This window comes from Ammodytes marinus, assembly GCF_949987685.1.
Source record: "Ammodytes marinus genome assembly, chromosome: 17".
NCBI classification, from domain to species: Eukaryota; Metazoa; Chordata; class Actinopteri; order Uranoscopiformes; family Ammodytidae; genus Ammodytes; species Ammodytes marinus.
The window spans coordinates 2988488-3015477 of NC_137221.1; the positions used below are offsets into that span (position 1 = coordinate 2988488).

Below are 26990 nucleotides of genomic sequence, written 5' to 3' on the forward strand. Positions count from 1 at the left end.
AAACGGAGCACTTGAAAGGTTTCTGTCCTGTGTGGATGATGGCCAAGTGTTGTGTTAAATGTGCTTTGCGTTTAAAACCTTTCTCACATAATGAGCAGCTGAATCTTTTCTCCTCTGTGTGGACAGCCATGTGTTGTGTTAAATGTTGTTTCCGTTTAAAACCTTTCTCACATACAGAGCAGCTGAACCTTTTCTCCCCTGTGTGGACAGACATGTGTTGTCTCAAATAACTCTTCCCTCTAAATGCTTTACCACAAAGTGAGCAGCTGAGTGGATTTTCTTTAATATTACATCTGACACCACTTGGAGAGACTTCATTATTTTTCAGAGACTTTGAATCTGACGGAGGTTCTCTGATATCATTAGACCAATCATCACTGTGTTCAGTGTCAGAACAGTCTTCAGTCTTGTCCTGTTGTTGAAGCTGTGAGGACTGAGGACTGACACACTTGCTTAAATGTACACTTGACTCATGTTCAGTGGTGTCACTACCGTCCTCACTGTCTTCAGTCTCAGGTTGTAATTCTGGATCTGGATGTGAGGTCCTGGCTGGTTCTGGTCCTCCACAGTCCTCTCCATCAGCTCCTGTTTCCATCTGTTGAGTTGAGCTGCTGGCTCCAGGCTCTGCCTCTCTGTTCTGCTCAGTTTGATGAAGCTGTGAGGACTGAGGACAGACAAGCTTGTGTTTTGCTAGTTGAAAAGGCCAAGTGAATCTTTGGTCACAAACACTGCAGCAGTATCTTTTCTCCCCTCTGTGTATCGCCATGTGTAAAGTGAAATATCTCTTCTGTGTAAATGCTTTTTCACAAACTGAGCACTTGAAAGGTTTCTGTCCTGTGTGGATGGCCATGTGTTGTCTTAAATGTTGTTTCCGTTTAAAACGTTTCTCACATACAGAACAGCTGAATCTTCTCTCCCCTGTATGCACAGCCATGTGTTCTTTCATATCTCCTTTCCGTTTAAAACGTTTCTCACATACAGAGCAGCTGAATCTTTTCTCCCCTGTGTGGACAGCCAAGTGTAGTTTCAATGTTTTCTTCCCTCTAAATGCTTTACCACAAAGTGAGCAGCTGAGTGGATTTTCTTTGGTATTACATCTGGCACCACTTTTAGAGACTCTATTTTTCAGAGACTTTGAATCTGACGGAGGTTCTCTGATATCCCTAGACCAATCATCACTGTCTTCAGTGTCAGAAGAGTCTTCAGTCTCGTCTTGTTGATGAAGCTGTGAGGACTGAGGACCGACACACTTCTGACTTTCTGCTTTTGTAAAACCACACTTAGAGTAGCTGAATGGTTTCTTGCTTAAATTTACACTTGACTCATGTTCAGTGGTGTAATTCCAGTCCTCACTGTCTTCAGTCTCAGGTTGTAATTCTGGATCTGGATGTGAGGTCCTGGCTGGTTCTGGTCCTCCACAGTCCTCTCCATCAGCTCCTGTTTCCATCTGTTGAGTTGAGCTGCTGGCTCCAGGCTCTGCCTCTCTGTTCTGCTCAGTTTGATGAAGCTGTGAGGACTGAGGACAGACAAGCTTGTGTTTTGCTAGTTGAAAAGGCCAAGTGAATCTTTGGTCACAAACACTGCAGCAGTATCTTTTCTCCCCTCTGTGGTTCGCCATGTGGACAGTCAAATAAGCCTTCTGTGTAAATGCTTTTTCACAAACTGAGCACTTGAAAGATTTCTGTCCTGTGTGGATGGCCATGTGTACCTTTATATCTCCTTTCCGTTTAAAACGTTTCTCACATACAGAGCATCTGAACCTTTTCTCCCCTGAGTGGACAACCATGTGTCGTTTCAATATTGTCTTCCCTTTAAATGCTTTACCACAAAGTGAGCAGCTGAGTGGATTTTCTTCGGTATTACATCTGACACCACTTTTAGAGACTTCATTATTGTTCAGAGACTTTGAATCTGACCGAGGTTCTCTGGTCTCCTTAGACCAATCATCACTGTGTTCCCCTCTGTGTATCGCCATGTGTAAAGTGAAATATCGCTTCTGTGTAAAAGCTTTTTCACAAACTGAGCACTTGAAAGGTTTCTCCCCTGTGTGGACAGCCAAGTGTAAAGTCAAACCTCCTTTCTGTGTAAATGCTTTTTCACAAACTGAGCACTTGAAAGGTTTCTGTCCTGTGTGGATGGCCATGTGTTGTGTTAAATGTTGTTTCCGTTTAAAACGTTTCTCACATACAGAACAGCTGAATCTTTTCTCCCCGGTATGCACAGCCATGTGTACATTCATATCTCGTTTCCATTTAAAACGTTTCTCACATACAGAGCAGCAGAATCTTTTCTCCCCTGTGTGGACAGCCAAGTGTAGTTTCAATGTTTTCTTCCCTCTAAATGATTTACCACAAAGTGAGCAGCTGAGTGGATTTTCTTTGGTATTACATCTGGCACCACTTTTAGAGACTCTATTTTTCAGAGACTTTGAATCTGACGGAGGTTCTCTGATATCCTTAGACCAATCATCACTGTCTTCAGTGTCAGAAGAGTCTTCCGTCTCGTCTTGTTGATGAAGCTGTGAGGACTGAGGACCGACACACTTCTGACTTTCTGCTTTTGTAAAACCACACTTAGAGTAGCTGAATGGTTTCTTGCTTAAATTTACACTTGACTCATGTTCAGTGGTGTAATTCCAGTCCTCACTGTCTTCAGTCTCAGGTTGTAATTCTGGATCTGGATGTGAGTTCCTGGCTAGTTCTGGTCCTCCACAGTCCTCTCCATCAGCTCCTGTTTCCATCTGTTCAGTTTGTCTTTGATGAAGCTGTGAGGAGTGAGGTTTCTCTTCATCATCTTCACTCTTCACAGGGACAGGAGTGAATAGGAACTTGGTGATATCAGCCTCCTCCAGCCCTTGAAGCTGCTCTCCCTCCAGACTGGTCCAGAGTTCCTCCTGTTCCTCTTTAATGTGTGGGGGCTCTGGTGGGTCCTCCTGGTCCAGACTGGGGCTCCACTCCTGCTGCTCAGGGGGAACCTCTTCTTTAACCACCACCAGCTGCTGGATGTCTGTAGGAAACATAACAGATAAATGTTATTGGTGTGAATGCTGAAGGAGAAACCTGACTAGCTCCACATACTTTAACATGGAAAAGTTCAGATCAATCATGACATTTCTGCTATCATTCAAATTTGATATCTTTCATTCTTTTGTAGTGCTGTTCCGGAATGTAATTTGTATCAGCCGAATCACATCTCCCTGTTAAATACAGATATTTGACTATTCACTATTATTAGGGCTGCATAGATGAAAATAAGAGACCAGATATTTCTGGAGAAAGGCACACAGGACCACACTTTTGACATTGTTCACAATACAAACACAATGTTTACACTGTATCTTCATTAGTTTATTATGCTAGTAACGGAAAATGTATTTTGTCAACTAGACTGACAGTTTGGGAGTTAGAGGCTGCAGTTTGAGGGGAAATGTTGGATGAAATGACCTATCTGAACCCACTAGCAACAGGTGGAATGTTTGCCTGATCACAGGCCCTCTTTAATACACACCAGGGTTCGACATAACGTATAGCCCGATGGCCCGGGGCCAGTAAAATCATATGCAGGGCAAGTTGATTGGCCAGTCACTGTCCCGCCCGGGCCAGTGACTGGCCAATCACAGTTCAGTATCTTTTTGTAGACTACATCATGGTTCATTGAAATGCGCGTTCTGAGTCGTAATGAAAGCAGTGTTTATTTAAGACTCAATATAATAAACCTAATATAAAATATATTTTTTAATGAAAGGCCAGTGGACAACCGATGCGTGGGCGTTTTGACAGGCGGAGCAACAAGCGGTTGCACTCTCGCTCCGTTGGCAGAGCTGCCTACCGTCCGCCTGCGAGTCGACAAATCAATCGACTTACTCTGCCCCCTTTCTTTCTTCCCACAGCAGAGGTTGAGGCGCAGAAAATGATAACTGCGCTTTTCCTTTATCTGCCGCCGTAATGTTACAATATTTGCATCCAAGCCCCAATGGTAATACAAATGAGAGGCGTTATTTAAACGCTGTGAATGCGTCTCCGGTGATTGTGTCGGTTGTAGACAGAAACGAACGGAGGGACTCCGCTCACTGTACAGTTCCTATAGTCGCGCAGTTTGGCACTGTGTTTTCAGGCTCGAGACATTCAATCAGATCGCGGAAGTCTTTCCCATTGAAATCGCTAACGGGGAGAATATCCCCGGTTATTATTTTAGCCACAAACCACAGTTCATCTGCGCGGCGGCTCACTCGCTGGCGAGATCACACGGTGAAACGCTGCTGTGATCGGACGAAGGCATTGTGTGTTTCTAAGGTGATTTAACGTCATAGTCTTAGACGAGCGTTTAACTTATGCTGCATATTTTGCACTGCATTGTTTTTTATCAATAGTTTGAAAAAATGGTCCCACACCGGACTCTTATATGTGAAGCTGACACTTCATGGAGAAGTGACACTGCTGCAGCGCGCTCACGACCAGACGTGAACTCACATACACGGTGAAATCTCCCATTAAAAAAACGGCATAACCCACTGATTTTCGGATTTCTATTCTATTTTTAAAGTCAACTTGAGCGAAAGTGGAAAACCGGTCATTCGGTCGACACATTCACATCCCTAATGCATATAGAGAAAGTAATAAAAACAGCCTACCACACCACAAAGAATGATCAGACCTTCATCTCTTATTTATTTTTTATGTTTGAACATGACTTCTGCAGGTGAACTATTCATTAAACTGCCCAAATTCAAGAATAAAAACAACCTTCAAACTACTGGACTTTAAAATACTGGCCGACTCTTTCAACATACTTTCAGTTGTAGGCTTCTAATTCAATATGTTTGCCTGGTTTTATATTATGTGTATGAGCAATATCAACATTTCATATAATTAACTAAAAGAAAAATAACCAAATCTAAAGGGAATATCTATACTGTTACAGTATAGATATTCCCTTTAGATCTGGTTATCTTTCTTTATTTTTCTAATACAGGTATTATAATTATTGACACTAAATTATGAAGAAAAAAAAAGTGTGTGCAGGGCCAGTGAAAATATACAAGGGGCCAGTAAAACTCGGATCCACTGGCCCGGCGGGCCAGTAGGAAAAAAAAGTTATGTTGAACCCTGCACACACTGAGCTGAATGACTTACTCTGGTCATTATAAGACAATTTCACACTTTTAAGCATTTTCTATGACATTCAACTTCATTAGTTTCATCTTCATAATAATTGAATACTTCCCAACTTTTTATATTCCATGCATCTTTCAACTTTTGAAACACATTCATATATATTCTTCATACTCATTCAACTTTCAGGTAACCAGTCAAAAGGTAAGCTTTCCTACACTTATGATTCAACTTTTTTTTCACATTTCATTTTTCAGTCAGAAACTATTCACATTTCAATATCTTTCAACTCTTCAATCCCAAAGATAACTTTCAACTATGTAGTTTAGCATCGGCTTTTCAGCATCAGCATTCACACCGCAATAACTTCAGAAATTGCATTTCTAATCCTTATTAACTTCTACTGCTCACTGACCATGAAAAGAAGTAAACACAGGAATATATATATGGCTGTAGTATTGTTTTAGCCATTGTTCCCTCCTACACTCCCAGCACATAGTTACCAAACATACTGCTTAATCTTCAAACTTTGGATCTATTTCAAGGGTCACATGAAAATATTACTTTCAGACTTTTGGATGTCACTACACACAGGGGCGTAGCACCAAATTCTGGGCCCCTATACAAAAAGTCCTGATGGGTCCCCTGAAAGGCGGTCTTACAATACACATGGCTCATTGAGCCAGACAACTCCACAATACACTTATTTGAGGAATGACCAAATCATTACTTTTACTGGTGTTTCCCCCAGAAAATGTCTTAGTCAAGGTGGTCACTGGCCAGGGTCACAGGAGGCGTGGCGCAATGCGCCGCGGCGAAAATGTTGGGGGTATTTTGCTCAAAGACGCCAATGTGCACTATAGAAATAAACAACTGTTTATTTGAATACAAAAACACAACAGACACTGACCTTACAGTTGTGCAATTTTGTTTGCTATGTGCAGGTAAAATTTTACGGACAGTACAAAACACAATTAAAGAAAACTTCTACTGTTTTGGTGCAATGCTATGCAGACACACTAAATACAAATAATAGACCATACACTTGTGTATGCACAACAAGTGCAAATTCAACTTTTTAAAGTTCCTTTATGGATGGGGGGCTGTGATTATTGTGGACAATAGGCCTACTGTGATGCGATAGCCTATAATTCATTAATGGTTATTATTAGCCTACTTGCTTGATTTATTTATTTATAATACAAAGGTTATTGGTCGTTTTGGAACATGTCTTTCCCAATTTAAAACATAAAAATAAAGCAGCATTGAAAATTCAGAAAATAAATCTTGTTGGCCTACACTAGCATGCTGTTCTACAAATAACTCAATAGTTGAAATAATAAATACAATGTGTTTTCCCCTTAAAATGTCTAAATGCATTTCAAAGACAGTAACAGTGTGGCACACCATCACTCTCATGTATTTATCAGACTTTTCTCTGCGCTTTCTGAGCTGATAGATAGGTTGTGTTGCCACAGTGATGTGGAGTCTTAAACTGTTCTAGCTTTGCCAGCACTTATATCTGTACAGCTAAATATCCCCATAGAAACATCGCTGCGTTTATTTTCGCCACCAGTTCAATTCAATGTCGGCTTGCTCCTGCTTACTCTCCCGCACATATGCCTTGGTCATGCGCAGACAACCTGATCTCCTTGCAAGGGTCAGGGGCCTATCATGAGCCAGTCAATTATTTTTTTTTGGAATGGCATTGTTCAGGGCCTTCGAAGATCAGGGCCCCACATTCAGCTTAAAAAAAATAAAAAATAAAAAATGCCTTCGGCCCCACCGTGACTGTCGCACTTTCACCCGCAGTCCGTCGGCCCTGACTACACACACACACACACACACACACACGCTGCATTAAAACGCACACTTTCATATATTAAACGTTTTCAACTATTTCTAATTCTAAAGAATTGTAATTTTCTATTGTGTATTACATTTGTTGTCCCTATTTTTTCTGTTTCTATTTCTATGAAAGTAACGGACAGTAACAAAAACGTTATTGCTTGTATGTTAACATATAAAGCCAATTCTGAGTATCATTTTGAAGGAGCTACGTGTTTGGATAGTGTTGGCTGGAGAGACACAGCGTGGACGCCATCGAAATACTTTAAAATAAATGTATCTGATACATTTTGATATTGTAATGTTGGAGGAACAAACCTGCTATGTGTAACCGGACTTCAGGCTTCAAAACAGCGTCCAGTAGTTTCTGTTGTCGCTCGTTCTTCTCGTTTGAACGACAGAGTTCCTCCTCGTACTCAGCTATGGTTCTTTCAAACAGCCCAAATATCTCTTCAGCAGCCGCAGTTAGTCGCTGATTCACCAACACTCTCACCATTTGGACTTTAGACATTTTAACCAGATAGGTTTATCCAGACATACAGAGGCTATGATAGCATATGCTGCCTGATTTTAGAGAAAATAGCAGAACTCAACAGTTGACAAGATTGTGAACAGTCGCCATCTTCTTTCAAGTTAGTCAGAGTTAGGACAGTCACTTCCGTTTAATGTACATTTCTGGTCTTCAGAATAAAAGCCCAAAAGGTGCGCTGAGGCAGAACCTACACATGTAAAATATTTCGTAGGCCTATACATAACATACAAAATAAAATAAATGATTTACAAAAAGACACTGCACCTTTAAATATATTATGTCAAATTGTAACATTCTATCGAGAAAAGGCCCACCACCAGTTTGTTTGAGTCGTCAACTTTATTTACACAGCCCAATATCGCAAACCCCAATCTGCTTCAGGGGGCTGCACTGTCTGTACTGTAGTGAAGACCAACCCCTGCGTCCTCAGGCTTATTTTGTTAGAAAAATACATACAGAACAGAATTTTTCTTATTTCTAAAAATTCAGTCCTGAACCTCCCAAGAGTCTTCACAAATCCGGCACACGTCAAGGGATCACCATATGTGTCAGAAATAACAAAAAACATGTTCTTAAACCAGAAATGTGAAGGAAAAATACCAGGAGAAAGTTGTCTATTTCAAGCCTATACATTTCAAAGCTTTAGTTTTAATTAAAGTAAATTGACAAAGGCAAGAGATGTGGTCAGCATCCAGGGTGAGGGAAAAAAAAGTAAAAGTGAGTCCTTTACAGACAGATCTTATAATTATATCAAATCTACATGTCTATGATTGGTTGTTAATAATGCCAGTATGAGCCGTGGTTTAGACTTTAGCTCCCCATAGGCTGGCAGGCTATGTTCCAGCCATCGTGGCCTCCTGGCTCCTCTTCTTGTCCAATCGAATGGTCTTCCTTCCTTCTGTCATATGCGGAAGGAAAATACTTAGCTATGCCTCTCCTTCTCTTCTCCTCAACCAACAAGGTTTGTAGCTATGTGTCTTATGGTTAGTCAGCAGATCAAGTCCTATCAAAAATTCCTTTGTTAAGCAGCTACAAACCTCTCTCAGTGCTGGGAAAATGCTCCTCTATCTCAAGGGTATTTCTCTCCCACAGATGTGTCATGTGGGCCTCTGCTTCTATCCCTGTCTCTTATAACAAGAAAAAATGTAGGTTAAATGATTTGATTAGATAATTTCATGAACTTAACATTTAAGTTTATATTGATTGTTAGTTAATTATATAAAAGTAAAGGTAAATATTATGTGATTAGTATTACATCAATAATATTGGAATATGTATTTTTCTAACCACATCCAAAGAGGTCTTAATCTGTATCTCAGTGCACATTTTGTATCTTGATTACTCTGAACAATTGTACATATGTTTCAACTCATATGTATAATTCTCATATGTTTTAACTGTACATTTTCTTATTCTATATTCCGTGATGTCATTACTCATGTGCATATGTGTATGGTAGTTTTTCTCCTGGGTGTTTTTTTCCGTTAACATTAAGAATTGAAATGAATCTTAATGTTTCATCAAACTTCCTCAGAAATACATTCATGTCAATGAGAGCGACTTTATTATTTTTCAGAGCATATTAATTGAGACTGGCTTTTGCTTTCTAGGTTAAATCATCATCACTGTCTTCAGTCTTGTCTTCAGTCTCAGGTTGTACATGTGGATCTGGATGTGAGTTCCCTGCTTGTTACTTTAAGGAAAATGCATCACTGTACACTTTTAATGTACATTTGATTTGTGAGATTCCTGACTTACAATGAAATCAAAATCAGTGTGTAATAAAACAAAATGTATCAAACAAAACTGAAATCAACACCAAACTAAATAACCAAGTCCATGGTGGTTTAAGACTGAATTCCTTCAGCGTCTTCCACAGATTGTCTTTGAACACACCTGCCTTCATGAAGAGGTTTCTGAGATGTGAAATCAGGTGATGCTGTGTGCCTGTTCTTGCACCAAAACTGCCACTATGTGCTGCCAAATTATTTACATTGGAATAATTGAAAACAAAGGAATTATAAGATCTTGCTAAAAATGGCTCTGACTACATTCGTTCTTTATTTTGGCTTCAATGCAGCTTTAAGGACTCACCAACACACTGCTGAAATTAAACTAAATATTTAAGCAAAGAAACACTTTGTGTAGCTGAGCCTTTATCATTACAACAGTTTGAACATTTAGGCAGTCATTAGTGAAACCAACTGGCAAAGGCATCTCTACTTCAAGCATCACTGTTCCTTCAGAAAGAGTTCACAGCTCCACAATGTGACACTAAGGTGATGATGAAGAGAAGTGATTCATTTAGAGATCTGGATGTGAGATCCTGGCTGGTTCTGGTCCTCCACAGTCCTCTCCATCAGCTCCTGTTTCCATCTGTTCAGTTGAGCTGCTGGCTCCAGGCTCTGCCTCTCGGTTCAACTCAGTTTGATGAAGCTGTGAGGACTGAGGACAGACAAGCTTGTGTCTTCTTAGTTGACAATGCCAAGTGAATCTTTGGTCACAAACACTGCAGCAGAATCTTTTCTCCCCTGTGTGGTTCGCCATGTGGACAGTCAAAGATGATTTCTTTGTAAATGCTTTTTCACAAACTGAGCACTTGAAAGGTTTCTCTCCTGTGTGGATGAACATGTGTACTTTAATTTCTCCTCTCCATTTAAAACGTTTCTCACATACAGAACAGCTGAACCTTTTCTCCCCTGTGTGGACAGCCATGTGTTCAGTCAAATATGATTTCTGTGTAAATCCTTTTTCACAAACGGAGCACTTGAAACGTTTCTGTCCTGTGTGGATGGCCATGTGTTGTGTTAAATGTGCATCCCGTTTAAAACGTTTCTCACATACAGAACAGCTGAATCTTTCCCCCCCTGTGTGGACAACCATGTGTCGTCTCAAATAACTCTCGCAGCTGAGTGGATTTTCTTTGGTATTACATCTGGCACCACTTTTAGAGACTTTTTTTTTCAGAGACTTTGGACCTGCCGGAGGTTCTCCGATATCATTAGACCATTCATCACTGTGTTTAGTGTCAGAAGAGTCTTCAGTCTCGTCTTGTTGATGAAGCTGTGAGGACTGAGGACCGAAACACTTCTGACTTTCTGCTTTTGTAAAACCACACTTAGAGTAGCTGAATGATTTCTTGCTTAAATTTACACTTGACTCATGTTCAGTGGTGTAATTCCAGTCCTCACTGTCTTCAGTCTCAGGTTGTAATTCTGGATCTGGATGTGAGTTCCTGGCTGGTTCTGGTCCTCCACAGTCCTCTCCATCAGCTCCTTTTTCCATCTCTTCAGTTTGTCTTTGATGAAGCTGTGAGGACTGAGGTTTCTCTTCATCATCTTCACTCTTCACAGGGACAGGAGTGAATAGGAACTTGGTGATATCAGCCTCCTCCAGCCCTTGAAGCTGCTCTCCCTCCTGACTGGTCCAGAGTTCCTCCTGTTCCTCTTTAATGTGTGGGGGCTCTGGTGGGTCCTCCTGGTCCAGACTGGAGCCCCAGTCTGTTTGGGTTCCCTTTGCTTCCACTTCCTTTTTTTCCAGAGGGTCTAAACCTGTCTGAGGTTCCCTTTCCTTCTCCCAATCACTGTTGTCATCACTCTTAATGTGTGGGGGCTCTGGTGGGTCCTCCTGGTCCAGACTGGGGCTCCACTCCTGCTGCTCAGGGGGAACCTCTTCTTTAACCACCAACAGCTGCTGGATGTCTGTAGGAAACATTCACAGACAGTATGAAAAAACAGAAAACAGTATATACACCTCATTGTAGGCTTGAGCTCAAAGGTCAAGAATACATCTCTGATCAAATATCTATCTATAGGTTATCTTTACCTTTTGCAAAATAATTGAAAAGTTCAAATGGGTTCAGCTGAGATGTGTGATCACATGTTCTGGTCGAGGAAACATTTTTAGTGTTTTTTATATGAAGAAATGGAACAGTAGCCTGAAAATTCAGACCTGCCGATAAGAAGAGGACAGTTGGTGTCAATAAGATCAGATAGTAAACATACGGTCAGGTAGAAAATGATTCCATCACATTTTCTTTGTTAGAGGGCTGTTCCATTAGCCTGAAAATCCAGACCTGCCACTGGCCATACATTTGAGTGTTGGCCCAGGCACGATCCATTGGAGCGCATTAACTTTGTTGGAAAATTCTGCCTTACCAATCAAATCGTTCTATCTGATATGGGCGGACCAGCAGCTGGCAAGCTTCCAACTCCTCAAAGCGGATCGCGACACAGAACTTTCCGGCAAAACTAAAGGTGGAGGTATCTGAACAATGGCTAAAGTAATGATGTGACAGTCAGTGCGTTTCCATGGCACAACTAGATTGGATTAAGACATATATCGAACTAGACACTCGAACGGACCGTGTCACTTGTCTGAGTATACATGACCTTTAAGACATCGGATAAATGTCCACAGGGTTTTTCCTGCATAGAGAAAGTTTTGGCGCGCGCCAAAGCGGATTTATCCAGCGCCAAAGGAAAATCAGAAGCGCCAAAATGATAAAGATTGAGAATAAATATAGCTATTTAAAACCTCTCCAAATTCAGCCCAATTTAAGGGCCCGTGTCCACCTAACGCCTTTTTCCAGCGTTAAACGCTGGCTGTGCGCTCGGGAGTGTGTCTATTGAGGGTTTTTTTCGACCGCTTTTTTCAAGCGTTTTATGAGCTGGGAGAGAGAGTGCTGTGATCGGGGGAGAGAAAATGCTGATCGTCACCTGTCAGTCAGACCTAACACTGGTTTAACTGTTTAGGCTTGCTGTTTTCTATTTAAATCGTTACATTTTAATATGAGTAGTCTTATGAAACAGAGAATACTTTCCACCATCCTCTGTTTGGATGAGGAGTTATCGCGGCTCCTGCAAACACACACGGAGCAAGTTGTAGGCTGACGTGTGCGCATGAAACGATCCGTAGGAGATAAAAAATACAGCGAAAGTTATTTGGTCTTTATAAAAAGCAGATGTTTTGGTGCAAATTGCACTGATTTGTTGAACCATGTACAGATACACAATCTGCAGCCAGATGTTCTTGCAGGTCTTTGGAGGTGATCTTTGGGTTGTGTGCAACCATTCTCACAATCCGCCGCATATGCCGCTCTTGTACTTTTCTTGGTCTGCTAGACCTGGGTTTAACTGCAACTGTGCCTGTGTCCTTCCATTTCCTAAAAACGTTCCTTACAGTAGAAATTTGACAATTGAAACCTTTGGGAAAGCTTCTTGTAGCCTTCCCCTAAACCATGATAATGAATAATCTTTGTTTTTAAGATCTTTTGGGAGCAGTTTTGATGATCCCATTCTGTCTCACTTCAGCAGAGAGTCAAAGAGAAGTGCAACTTGCATTTAGGCACCTAAAATACATTTTCTCATGATTAAACAGACATTTCTATGAGGTTCAAAGCTTAACAACATAATCCAACCAACTTTGTGTTTAAATTAATCAGTTTTACATGCTGTTACAGGCATTAAAATCAACAAAACCACAAGGGTACCCATGTTTTTGCACAGCCAGTTTTTCACATTTTATTTTATTTCATACAACCAAATACTGCTTTTCAAAAAATCTTTGTTTGGAAAACATCCCAGTACTTAGCTATTTCTGGTAAATTAAAGACATACCACTTTTATATTTTTTTTGTGAAAGCAGAGTCAATTATAAGGCCGGCTGAGAGGGGTTCCCAAACTTTTTCATATGATTGTATAGCCATTAGGGGGGCACCAAATAATCAGGACAATGATCAGACCCTAAAAAATGTTTTCATATTTTATATCGGCCATATACTGGAAGAGACACAAACATGTACAAAATGAACCATTGTTAAGATTATTAATGAAAACAATTATTATAATTTTCCACAATGACACGGCGGCAGCGGCGCCAAATTTATGTAAACAAAAGCCGCGATTCAAATTGTTCCTTCAGTCGGATGGTTTTTTTGCCAGCAAGAAATGGAGGAATACGTTATAAAAGGTAAGGCTTATCGACCATTATTTCTATCTGCTAATGTGTAGCTGTGGTGATTTTATAAGCCGATGTGACGCCACAAAGGTGTGGAGAGGTGCAAAGAGACACTAGGCTCATTAGAGCCCAGTTGCGGCTCGAGAGTAGCCGAGTGCAGACGGGGGAGTGAGCAAAAAGCCTGACTGTAACCCGACAGCTCCGAGTTGGCTCGATTTGCATGTGCCGTCGGAAGTAGCGTCTTTATTGCGGATGCAGTTCGTTTTCTAGTATTATTTTGAAGGCCTATTAGAAACATATTTGTAGAAGAGCTACACATAGCCCACTACAACCGATTAGAAGCAGAATATGAAACCAATAGGAGTAAACACTTCAAAAGCGAGGGACATTTTCAAAACAAGATATATCCCCATTCCCCAAACATCTTTATCTTTCTTGTTATTTTACGAGATAAGTCTACTTTTAAGTGATAAAACAATGCTTTTCGATCCAAATAAAGGAGGTTTAGTATTTCTCCCTTTGCATAACAAATATGAAAGGCATAAAGAATGTTAAAGTAGGCCTAGGTTAGATTTCAAAATAGAGTAATTTCAGTAATAAGAATGTAACGTTGATGAAGTGTATGTAGGCCTAATAAAAGATCCCTTTTTTTAGAGATGAACATGATGAACTTTAGTATGCTGATGTCTAACATTTAAAGCAGCTATGAGTAACATTTAAATATCTTTTAAACAGCCTCATGTTTCCTCTGATAATCATAAATTACCTTTAACAGAAAACGAGACCATCAGTGCAAAGAAAGACGTTTTTAAATAGTTTTTATTACTGCTTTTGGTCTGGTCGCACACCCAGTCCGATTTTCGGTTCGCTCGTGCAGGCTCTATGGTCACATATCCATATTGGTCGCAGATTTCAGTATGGCGCAGCAAAGTGATTTGAGAAGTCTATCCCTCCAGGTGAGGGAAGGGGAGCGGTTGGTACTAACACAAAGTTTGCTTTGCTTCACCATCATCAGATAACCATTATCTGAAATAGTCATTATATCAACAACACAAACGCATTACCTCATCGTGATCCATACTAACTGCCGTCTCTCGTTCATTCGCTTTCTGTGAGGACACGTCTTTCAGCTCCGTGAGAGAGAGTAGTTGGGTGACACTGCTGCATCAACTCATTTCAATCAGGTGTGTGTGGCAGTGACTGGCATTAGTTGATGCAGTGTCAAAACCACTCTCATGGAGCCGAAAAGAGTCCTCACACTTTCAACACACGGACATGCACTATATTGCGCCCTTCTCAGTTCACACTCGCACGCCTGGCACGCGCTAGAAAACAGTTTTGCGACAGCGGGCGTCGTAAAAATACTACCGCTTTTGTCCAAAGGGGACGCCAACGTGCCATCTTACTCGTAGTGGCTTTAACATAGCCTACAATTCCCAGAGACCATTTAGATCAATGTCAATTAGGCTATGATTTAATCTCAATGGGATAACACTTCACTACAAAGTAATGTGACTCTAGGTTGTCTTCACTTTTAAATGAATCTATACAGGAGAGTTAAACCTGCATGCTAATTATTGTTTTGGTATTGTAGTGTATTTCATAATGACACATTCTAAGATTACTGATAATCAGCAGATTGCTTAATTACATGCAGAATTAACTAAGGAAAGCCAGGAGAAGCTCCCTCTCTCTGTGTGTGTGAAGTTGAGGCCGGAATGCTGGCTGTTTAGGTTATGGGTCTGCAGGGAAAAACAGCCGTTAAATCACGTTCAGCTAGTATATGTTTTAGAAGGATTTAAGAGCCAATGGGGCGACCAGAACGGTTCTTGTAGCGGTCAAGGGCTCTGGACGTACAAGGAATGCATCTTTTTACGAGCCGGAACTAGAGATGCATCTGAGTCTACTTAAACAAACTCAGGAAAACGTGTAGAACCAGAGCGGCCAAGTCTCACGCTTTGGCCGTGAGACACACGCATATCAACCAGTTCACACGCTCACACGCCACACCTCCAATTTCTCACGCAGAGAAATGAATCCCCGTAATATATTTTTTTTTTGGTACTTTTACTTTGAAAGTCTTATTTTGAAAAGCTAAACGGACTGAGTTCCGTGACATCCTCTTTCTGAACGCGCGTTAACGTTATGCTTTGATGTGCACTGTGCATTCGAAGCGGGAGGCGAGCATGGACATATAAAGAAGGCGAGCCTCCTACCCGCACCTTCTCTTCCGAGGTGTTTGTTGATAGCGTGCCAAGTTACCGCTGATAAGAATTGTGTCCCCGCCGGCCGGTGAGCGCGCGTGCATCAAACATATTAACCCTTCAATTTCACTCAAGTAAATTCAGAAGATCTTTGGATCGTTTTGTATATTGTTTTTGGTAATTTAGTTTGAAAATTAGGTTTGCAAAGTAACAAATGGCTCATCCGCCAATAAAAATGCTTTTATTCTTCTGTGTAATGAACTGTAGCCTATGTATTGCACATTTATAGCACTTTTCATAACACAAATCAAGGTAGCCTAAGAGGAGGGACCAGGTAACCCAGATGTTTTATTTTAGCCTAGTAGTTTGCATTGGTGTTCAACTGTTCCCTAATTTTTTTCTTCTTTGAATAAAGCCTAATGCTGCTAGTAAAATACCACCAGCCACTCATCCCTCAATAGTAGACATGATATAGAATAATTACCTTTATTACAGTTTAACCAAATGTTTTAACAATAGGCTACAGGAGATATTTGAAAGCACTACACATGCATTGTAGGCTATTCAATTAAATTTGTGTCAGCGAAACCGTGAATGTTCTCTTTTACTTTACATAAAAATGAATGCAGAAAAGGCACACATTGCTTCATAAAAATTCACCAGAATGCAGGAAATTAAGTGTTTAATGCTCAAAATTTTCAGGGGGGGGGACCCCCAGACTCCCACTTATAATATGTCCACACCCAATGTTTAATTAAAACCTGTCCTACGACTTTGCAATTCATGAATTGGTTTATTTTAATAAGATTTTTGATGTTTTATCACATTTTCCAATTGTCTTTTATTTCTGATTTATTATGAACAATATGTAAACTTGCAGGACACTAGCAAAAATGATTGGGTGGGAAAGAGGACACGGTTTTGGGTCCCTCGGCCAAAAAATCTCACTCCAAACTTTTGGTGAAACTTGGTAGCCCTGTGTAGAACTAATGCTAATTTATGGGACAACTGTCCACCAGTGTTGCTGCAAAAGCACACAAGCAGACATCTTGGCGAGGGAAACGGACCAATCAGGACATCACATTTTGGGGTTAAAAAGAAGCACACACGGACAGAGGGAAGGTTGGGATTTATATTTTTTTTGTGAAAGCAGAGTCAATTATAAGGCCGGCTGAGAGGGGTTCCCAAACTTTTTCATATGATTGTATAGCCATTAGGGGGGCACCAAATAATCAGGACAATGATCAGACCCTAAAAAATGTTTTCATATTTTATATCGGCCATATACTGGAAGAGACACAAACATGTACAAAATGAACCATTGTTAAGATTATTAATGAAAACAATTATTATAATTTTCCACAATGACACGGCGGCAGCGGCGCCAAATTTATGTAAACAAAAGCCGCGATTCAAATTGTTCCTTCAGTCGGATGGTTTTTTTGCCAGCAAGAAATGGAGGAATACGTTATAAAAGGTAAGGCTTATCGACCATTATTTCTATCTGCTAATGTGTAGCTGTGGTGATTTTATAAGCCGATGTGACGCCACAAAGGTGTGGAGAGGTGCAAAGAGACACTAGGCTCATTAGAGCCCAGTTGCGGCTCGAGAGTAGCCGAGTGCAGACGGGGGAGTGAGCAAAAAGCCTGACTGTAACCCGACAGCTCCGAGTTGGCTCGATTTGCATGTGCCGTCGGAAGTAGCGTCTTTATTGCGGATGCAGTTCGTTTTCTAGTATTATTTTGAAGGCCTATTAGAAACATATTTGTAGAAGAGCTACACATAGCCCACTACAACCGATTAGAAGCAGAATATGAAACCAATAGGAGTAAACACTTCAAAAGCGAGGGACATTTTCAAAACAAGATATATCCCCATTCCCCAAACATCTTTATCTTTCTTGTTATTTTACGAGATAAGTCTACTTTTAAGTGATAAAACAATGCTTTTCGATCCAAATAAAGGAGGTTTAGTATTTCTCCCTTTGCATAACAAATATGAAAGGCATAAAGAATGTTAAAGTAGGCCTAGGTTAGATTTCAAAATAGAGTAATTTCAGTAATAAGAATGTAACGTTGATGAAGTGTATGTAGGCCTAATAAAAGATCCCTTTTTTTAGAGATGAACATGATGAACTTTAGTATGCTGATGTCTAACATTTAAAGCAGCTATGAGTAACATTTAAATATCTTTTAAACAGCCTCATGTTTCCTCTGATAATCATAAATTACCTTTAACAGAAAACGAGACCATCAGTGCAAAGAAAGACGTTTTTAAATAGTTTTTATTACTGCTTTTGGTCTGGTCGCACACCCAGTCCGATTTTCGGTTCGCTCGTGCAGGCTCTATGGTCACATATCCATATTGGTCGCAGATTTCAGTATGGCGCAGCAAAGTGATTTGAGAAGTCTATCCCTCCAGGTGAGGGAAGGGGAGCGGTTGGTACTAACACAAAGTTTGCTTTGCTTCACCATCATCAGATAACCATTATCTGAAATAGTCATTATATCAACAACACAAACGCATTACCTCATCGTGATCCATACTAACTGCCGTCTCTCGTTCATTCGCTTTCTGTGAGGACACGTCTTTCAGCTCCGTGAGAGAGAGTAGTTGGGTGACACTGCTGCATCAACTCATTTCAATCAGGTGTGTGTGGCAGTGACTGGCATTAGTTGATGCAGTGTCAAAACCACTCTCATGGAGCCGAAAAGAGTCCTCACACTTTCAACACACGGACATGCACTATATTGCGCCCTTCTCAGTTCACACTCGCACGCCTGGCACGCGCTAGAAAACAGTTTTGCGACAGCGGGCGTCGTAAAAATACTACCGCTTTTGTCCAAAGGGGACGCCAACGTGCCATCTTACTCGTAGTGGCTTTAACATAGCCTACAATTCCCAGAGACCATTTAGATCAATGTCAATTAGGCTATGATTTAATCTCAATGGGATAACACTTCACTACAAAGTAATGTGACTCTAGGTTGTCTTCACTTTTAAATGAATCTATACAGGAGAGTTAAACCTGCATGCTAATTATTGTTTTGGTATTGTAGTGTATTTCATAATGACACATTCTAAGATTACTGATAATCAGCAGATTGCTTAATTACATGCAGAATTAACTAAGGAAAGCCAGGAGAAGCTCCCTCTCTCTGTGTGTGTGAAGTTGAGGCCGGAATGCTGGCTGTTTAGGTTATGGGTCTGCAGGGAAAAACAGCCGTTAAATCACGTTCAGCTAGTATATGTTTTAGAAGGATTTAAGAGCCAATGGGGCGACCAGAACGGTTCTTGTAGCGGTCAAGGGCTCTGGACGTACAAGGAATGCATCTTTTTACGAGCCGGAACTAGAGATGCATCTGAGTCTACTTAAACAAACTCAGGAAAACGTGTAGAACCAGAGCGGCCAAGTCTCACGCTTTGGCCGTGAGACACACGCATATCAACCAGTTCACACGCTCACACGCCACACCTCCAATTTCTCACGCAGAGAAATGAATCCCCGTAATATATTTTTTTTTTGGTACTTTTACTTTGAAAGTCTTATTTTGAAAAGCTAAACGGACTGAGTTCCGTGACATCCTCTTTCTGAACGCGCGTTAACGTTATGCTTTGATGTGCACTGTGCATTCGAAGCGGGAGGCGAGCATGGACATATAAAGAAGGCGAGCCTCCTACCCGCACCTTCTCTTCCGAGGTGTTTGTTGATAGCGTGCCAAGTTACCGCTGATAAGAATTGTGTCCCCGCCGGCCGGTGAGCGCGCGTGCATCAAACATATTAACCCTTCAATTTCACTCAAGTAAATTCAGAAGATCTTTGGATCGTTTTGTATATTGTTTTTGGTAATTTAGTTTGAAAATTAGGTTTGCAAAGTAACAAATGGCTCATCCGCCAATAAAAATGCTTTTATTCTTCTGTGTAATGAACTGTAGCCTATGTATTGCACATTTATAGCACTTTTCATAACACAAATCAAGGTAGCCTAAGAGGAGGGACCAGGTAACCCAGATGTTTTATTTTAGCCTAGTAGTTTGCATTGGTGTTCAACTGTTCCCTAATTTTTTTCTTCTTTGAATAAAGCCTAATGCTGCTAGTAAAATACCACCAGCCACTCATCCCTCAATAGTAGACATGATATAGAATAATTACCTTTATTACAGTTTAACCAAATGTTTTAACAATAGGCTACAGGAGATATTTGAAAGCACTACACATGCATTGTAGGCTATTCAATTAAATTTGTGTCAGCGAAACCGTGAATGTTCTCTTTTACTTTACATAAAAATGAATGCAGAAAAGGCACACATTGCTTCATAAAAATTCACCAGAATGCAGGAAATTAAGTGTTTAATGCTCAAAATTTTCAGGGGGGGGGACCCCCAGACTCCCACTTATAATATGTCCACACCCAATGTTTAATTAAAACCTGTCCTACGACTTTGCAATTCATGAATTGGTTTATTTTAATAAGATTTTTGATGTTTTATCACATTTTCCAATTGTCTTTTATTTCTGATTTATTATGAACAATATGTAAACTTGCAGGACACTAGCAAAAATGATTGGGTGGGAAAGAGGACACGGTTTTGGGTCCCTCGGCCAAAAAATCTCACTCCAAACTTTTGGTGAAACTTGGTAGCCCTGTGTAGAACTAATGCTAATTTATGGGACAACTGTCCACCAGTGTTGCTGCAAAAGCACACAAGCAGACATCTTGGCGAGGGAAACGGACCAATCAGGACATCACATTTTGGGGTTAAAAAGAAGCACACACGGACAGAGGGAAGGTTGGGATAATGGAATTGGCTAACCGGGCATGGCCAGCCTGGTCTGACACAGGCAATGGGTTATTTTATCCTAATAAAATACTTTATCCACCTCAACTCATCCTGTCTCAGCAGATTCATTCTATTTCTCAAACTAACACCTTTCATGATGGACCCCCGAAAATATACTACAGTATGCCCTAAGGTCATTTATTATGGAAATATTTATATTTATCATGACGTGTTGCATGGTGATGGGTGTTGCATTCTGATTTGAGCATCAGTGCAAGGCTAGTATGAGACTCCTGTCCAGGGCCGCTGCTACGCTTTTGGGTGCCCTAAGCAGAAATTGTCAGTGATGCCCCCCACCCACCCCCCCCCCAAAAAAAAAAACACCCAGAAGCTCGCGTCCGCAGGGCGCGAGCGAATTTTTTTTGCCCTTGCAAGATCTCTGCGACTGCTTTTTGGCACATTTGCCAGCATTTACTAACAGAAAGAATAGCTTAACTTGTGAAAAAACTGCCTTTGCAAAGGAATTGAGTGATAGGATCATAGACTGATTATGAGATAATGGGCCCCTGGGCTTACACTCTTAAAGGGCCCCCCACTTGTCCCTATCCAGTCAGGTACACTGAATGTTCTACACGGATACATACAATTAATGGCAATAACATATTAAGGAAGTCAGTGTTTCCCACAGGATTTTGGGGTATTGTTGGAGGGACCCTGTACCTTGTTGGGGGGTGGGTGGAATTTTTTTTACCTTTTTAAAGTAAAATGTATCAATCTGGTGCACTTTGTGAGGAAATTTTAGAGACTAGAGAGATATCAAATCCTGAGATGCAGAAGGAACATTATTTTTCAGATTTTTCTTAAACAGGTAGCACTCTTTACTCTGCAACTGTAAAAACAGTAGATTGGTCTGCAGACCCATGTTCTATGATGGAGGGGCCCATTTCAACAGATAAAGGGTGGATATGAACAATTTAGAATTCACACATATAAAGTTTATTTGTGTATGTGTGAGGGGGCCTTCAACCCCCTTAGACAGAGCTACTAATGCTGTCGTTTTTAACTTGCTTTTGTATTTCTCCCCTACTAGTTGAGGGGCCCATGATGATTTCTATTTTGTTACATTTTAATGAGTATTTATATTTAGGCTATTCCTTTTTGGACCCTGTTATTGACATCAGTGACTGAGCTCTTTGACTATGCAACATGAAAAGTTACTATCAGTATCTCTGGCTAAGGGCCCCCCTGAGCCCTTGGGCCCCTGGGCCTGTGCCCGGTGTGCCTGTGCAGTAATCCACCCCTGGATAGGTTACACAATTAAGAAAAAACAACGATGGGCCTGTTCATAACTAATTTATATATTTTTTGTAATGTAATGATTATCATGAACTTAAAAAAAAAAAACTATTTTGGGGGGCCCCCGGACCATCTCTTTTTCCTTTTTAATTAAAAAAAAAAAAAAAAATTATAATTTTTTTTTTTTTGGGGTGCCCCCCCCCCCAGGAACTTGGTGCCCTACGCAGTCTGCGTACTCTGCGTATAGGGAGCGGCGGCCCTGCTCCTGTCAGTGTCAAGGTTTTTGGTTGGATCTAAATGTTTCTGTAGTAGTCTATGTGTGGTGAGTCTGTACTTGTCTTTAGCTACACGTTCTTGTAAATCTGTGGCCTTAATGCCATAGTAAATTTTAAAATGTTGTGTAAAGTTGAAGGACAGGGGCATTTCATGTGAAGTCACCCTGGGGCACCCTAACGGGTTAATCCGGGCCTGACTAGACCCAATAATGGCGGACGCGCAGGCGCATAGCGGAGAGATGAATCAACGGCCACTCATGTTTCAAATGTTCGAAATCCATCGTTGTAACAGTGAAGTTGCTGCATTTCTATGAATAGTAATGATCTTGTAATGTTGGAGGAACAAACCTGCGCTATGTGACCGGTCATCAGGCTTCAAAACAGCGTCCAGTAGTTTCTCTTGTCGCTCGTTCTTCTCTTTTGAACGACAGAGTTCCTCCTCGTACTCTGCTATGGTTCTTTCAAACAGCCCAAATATCTCTTCAGCAGCCGCAGTTAGTCGCTGATTCACCAACGCTCTCACCATTTGGACTTTAGACATGTCACCATTCAGAAGCGTATCCAGACATACAGAGGCCACGAAGGTTTATTACTGATGTTTCTAAAGAAAATTCTCGAATTTAACAGCGAGCATCGCTATGATCAAACGCCATCTTGTGTACATTTAGTCAGTCACTTCCCGTGCGTAGAAATGTTCTCGCCTTCAAAGTAAAAGCCCCGAAGGTTTTTTGAGTGGCAAAGACAGCCATTCAAAGAGCATTACTTATAAAAGCTCTTCTGTTCTCATTTTGGTATTAGCCTCTTATAAAGCATATAAATATTGAATACTTTTAAATATATAGCTCTAAATGTAAACGTGCAATCCACTAGAATTGTCACATTTCTACAGTTTGTTACCCTCTTTAACCTCCTAGATTTGATTAAACTTATCTTTTCCTGTCTGGTTCAATTCCAGCTGTTTTCTAATGATTAATTTTCTCTTATTTGATCTTATTCTGCTATGATTAATTATGAGCATTTTTTTTGGTGCTTTATTTCACAGGTTTGGAGAGACAGAGTTGAAATGGGGAAGAGATGGGAATGACATGCAGAGAATTGACCACGGGTCAGATTCGAATCGGGTCTGCTGTGAAGAGGACTGAGCTTCTAGGGGGATGCTCTAACCACCAAGCAACCCCCCTCAGTCGAGTAACTTTTAGTTATTTTGTTGCCTTATATTCTTTTAAGAACAAGAAAAGCTCACTAGTTATGGCTGACCGGCTCATGTCCAACCTTCCGTCTACATGCAAAATTAATATGGCTGAAATTAAATTTATACTTTTAATTTGGTGGTCAGTAACACACTATTAGCCCACATACTGACAATAATTTTCTTGATTTTTGGGAATAAAACAGCATTAATTATGAAACAACTTGTTAACTACGTTTATTGACATTAAAAAAATAAATATTCACACGCGACTGACTTTGCCTTCAATAATGTACATTTGATTTGTAAGATTCATGGGATGCTGTCCACTTGGCTCAGCATTGAAACCACCACTACATTCTGCCAACCTACTTACATTGAGATAACTGAAAAACACATACAGTATAAATCAAAGTATTGCTATTACAGCAGCCAGTAAGGTTTTGCTCTTCATTCTGAGTGGAGGAAAGCTGGGATTTAGGACACTGGCAGGGAGAGTCTGCATCTCTGTGCTTGTTGATGAGAGCACTTAGACTTTTGTTGTTTAGATTTAGTCATCATCACTGTCTTCAGTTTCACAGGAGTCTTCAGTCTCAGGTTGTAAATGTGGATCTGGACGTGAGTTCCTGGCTGGTTCTGGTCCTCCACAGTCCTCTCCATCAGCTCCTGTTTCCATCTGTTTAGTCGAGCTGCTGGCTCCAGGCTCTGCCTTTGTGTTTTCCCTAGTTTGGTTTGGATTGGGTTGTGAAGAATCTAGACCGTCACATTTTCGTTTTTGGACATGTCTCTCTGAAGTGAATCTTTTCTCCCCTTTGTGGTCGGACATGTGTCGTGTTAACAAAGTCTTCCATTGAAATCTTCTACCACAAACTGAGCAGCTGAATTGTTTCTGTCCTGTGTTGAAGCCCAAGTAAGAGCTATTGTTCAGAGATTTTAAACCTGACTGAGGTTCTGTGGTTTTCTTAGAATAATCATCACTGTCTTCAGTCTCAGAGGAGTCTTCAGTCTCAGGTTGTAAATGTGTATCTGGATGTGAGATCCTGGCTGGTTCTGGTCCTCCACAGTCCTCTCCATAAGCTCCTGTTTCCATCTGTTGAGTTGAGCTGCTGGCTCCAGACTCGGCCTCTCTGTCCTGCTCAGTTTGGTTTTGATGAAGCTGTGAGGACTGAGGACAAACTAATGTGTGCCTTTTAAGTTGATTACGCCAAGTGAATTTTTGGTCACAAACTCTGCAGATGTGTCTCTTCAGCCCTGTGTGGATGGCCATGTGTTCTTGCAAATGTGCCTTTGAGGCAACTTTTCTACTACAAACACTGCAGCTGAATCTATACTCCCCCTTGTGCGTGGCAATTTTTTTTCTCAATTTTTTAGATTTACCTCTCAAGCATCTTTTAGGGACTTCATCCTTTTTCAGAGACTTTAAACCTGACTGGCGTTCTCTGTTTTGCTTAGACCAATCATCACTGTCTTTGGTCTCAGAAGTGTCTTTAGACTTAGGGTGTGAACGTGTGGATCGTTTCTCTGTCTTGTGAATTATCATGTGTCTATTCAGATTACTTCCTGTACTGAATGTGTTCCCACACTCAGGGCACCTGAATGTGTTCTCTTTAGGATCACTTATTTGATCATTCATAGACTCATTCACTTTGGTATAAGGTGCTAATTCTGGATCTGGATGTGAGTCTCCATACTCATACTCATATTCAATGTTTGTTTCTGTATCTTGATGTGAGTTCCTGGCTGGTTCTAGTCCTCCACAGTCCTCTCCATCAGCTCCTGTTTCCATCTGTTCAGTTTGTCTTTGATGGAGCTGTGAGGACTGAGGTTTCTCTTCATCATATTCACTCTTCACAGGGACAAGAGTGAATAGGAACTTGGTGATATCAGCCTCCTCCAGCCCTTGAAGCTGCTCTCCCTCCTGACTGGTCCAGAGTTCCTCATGTTCCTCTTTAATGTGTGGGGGCTCTGGTGGGTCCTCCTGGTCCAGACTGGGGCTCCACTCCTGCTGCTCAGGGGGAACCTCTTCTTTACTCACTAGCTGCTGTTGGAAGTCTGTGGAGAGTAATGAAATATAAGTTTTAGAAACTGTATTTTCCTTAGCAGAAGAAATTTTATTTTTGTTAAAATATGTTGCTCTATAGTCATACAACAATCACTTAAACAGTGTGCTTGGTTCCTAACTAATGTCTGTCATCATACCATATATACTGGTACATACTATATCCAATTGGCAGTACACAGCAAGGTCTTTATTTTCTGCTGCCCTGGACATTGTTGCTACCTTCATCTCCTACATTTTGTAATTCGTCTTCACAGCCTAAACACGCCCCTTGATGGTAATAATGGATTGGATTTATATAGCGCCTTATTCCCTACAGACTCAAAGTGCTTTACAGGGTTCCAGGTTCCATTCATTCACACACAGTCATACTGGGGGTGGTAAACTGGGATAGTAGCCACACCTGCCCTGGGGCAGACTGATGCAAGCGTGGCTGCCATTCCACGCCAAAGGCCCCTCTGATCACCACCTTAAACATACAGAAATCATACACATTCACACGAGGCAAGATGGGTGAAGTGTCTTGCCCAAGGACACAACAACCATGACACAGGTGGCCGGGCGGGAATCGAACTGCTAATCCTTGGATCATTGGCCAACCCGCTCTACCACCTGAGCCACAGTCGCCCCATGGTGTCATGGTTCACAAAAATATATCAGTGATTCTTGAGAACCGCGACAAAATGCTGGGACAAAATAGAACTGCTGTTATCTTTAAAAATAAAGAAAAATTAAATTGCCCCAATGGGACCAATAAAGTTTTCTTGAATCTTAAAAGCCCTAGCTCTAGCAGAGGTGGCAGAGGACAGAGGAGTAGCAATAAAAGTCAATCAAAACGGCTTTGCTGATGACATGGTGCCTCAAATCATCACTGACTGTTGAAACTTGACAGTGATCTTCAAGCCCCTTGGATTGTGTGCCCCTCCACTCTTCCTCTAGACTGTGGGACCTTGATTTCCAAATGAAACACAACATTTAATTTGGATCAGTGTTGATTTGAGGTATCATGTCATCTGCTGCTGTTAGTCCACTGTGTTATCAAGTCCAAAGACACCACAGCCATCTACCAGAAGATTTTTGAGCACTTCATGCTTCTGTCTGTTGACAAGCTTTATGGTGATGACAATTTCCATTTCCAGCTAGACTTGGCACCTGCCCACAGTACCATAAACCACTGGTAACTGGTTGACTGACCATGGTATTACTGTGCATGAATGGCCAGACAACTCTCCTGACCTGAACTCAATAGAGAAACTATGGAGTATTGTTAAGAGGCAGATGAGACACACCAGACCCAACAATACAGACGCGCTGAAGGCCTCTATCAAAGCAACCTGGGCTTCCATAACACTTCAGCAGTGCCACAGGCTGATAGCATCCATGCCACGCCGCATTTAGGCAATAATTTGTGCAAAAGGGGCCCAAACCAAGTACTTACACATGCATGACCGGTTTTCCACTTGCGCTCAAGTGGAAAACCGGTCATTGGTTTGACACATTCACATCCCTAATGCATATGGAGAAAGTGATAAACACTACCACACCACAAAGACTGATCAGACCTTCATCTCTTATCTTTTTTTATGTTTGAACATGATTTCTGCAGGTGAACTATTCATTAAACTGCCCAAATTCAAGAATAAAGAGAATTATCAAACTTCTGGACTTTAAAATACTGGCCGACTCCTTCCACATACTTTCAGTTGTAGGCTTCAAATTCAATATGTTTGCCTGGT

The 26990-nt window shown here is 41.0% G+C and overlaps 1 protein-coding gene across 1 annotated transcript; it reads right to left on the reverse strand.

Moving 5' to 3' along the window:
• Window positions 1-9744: 9744 nt before the first annotated feature.
• LOC307264073 (uncharacterized protein) lies at window positions 9745-22606 on the reverse strand (the record flags this gene model as incomplete). The annotated part of the gene is made up of 3 exons (XM_080045385.1): window positions 22355-22606; window positions 10645-11192; window positions 9745-9765 (listed from the first exon to the last, which is right to left on the reverse strand). Exons 1-3 carry the CDS (start codon window positions 22545-22547, stop codon window positions 9745-9747), a joined length of 762 nt encoding a protein of 253 aa, XP_079901511.1. The 5' UTR covers window positions 22548-22606.
• Window positions 22607-26990: the final 4384 nt, after the last annotated feature.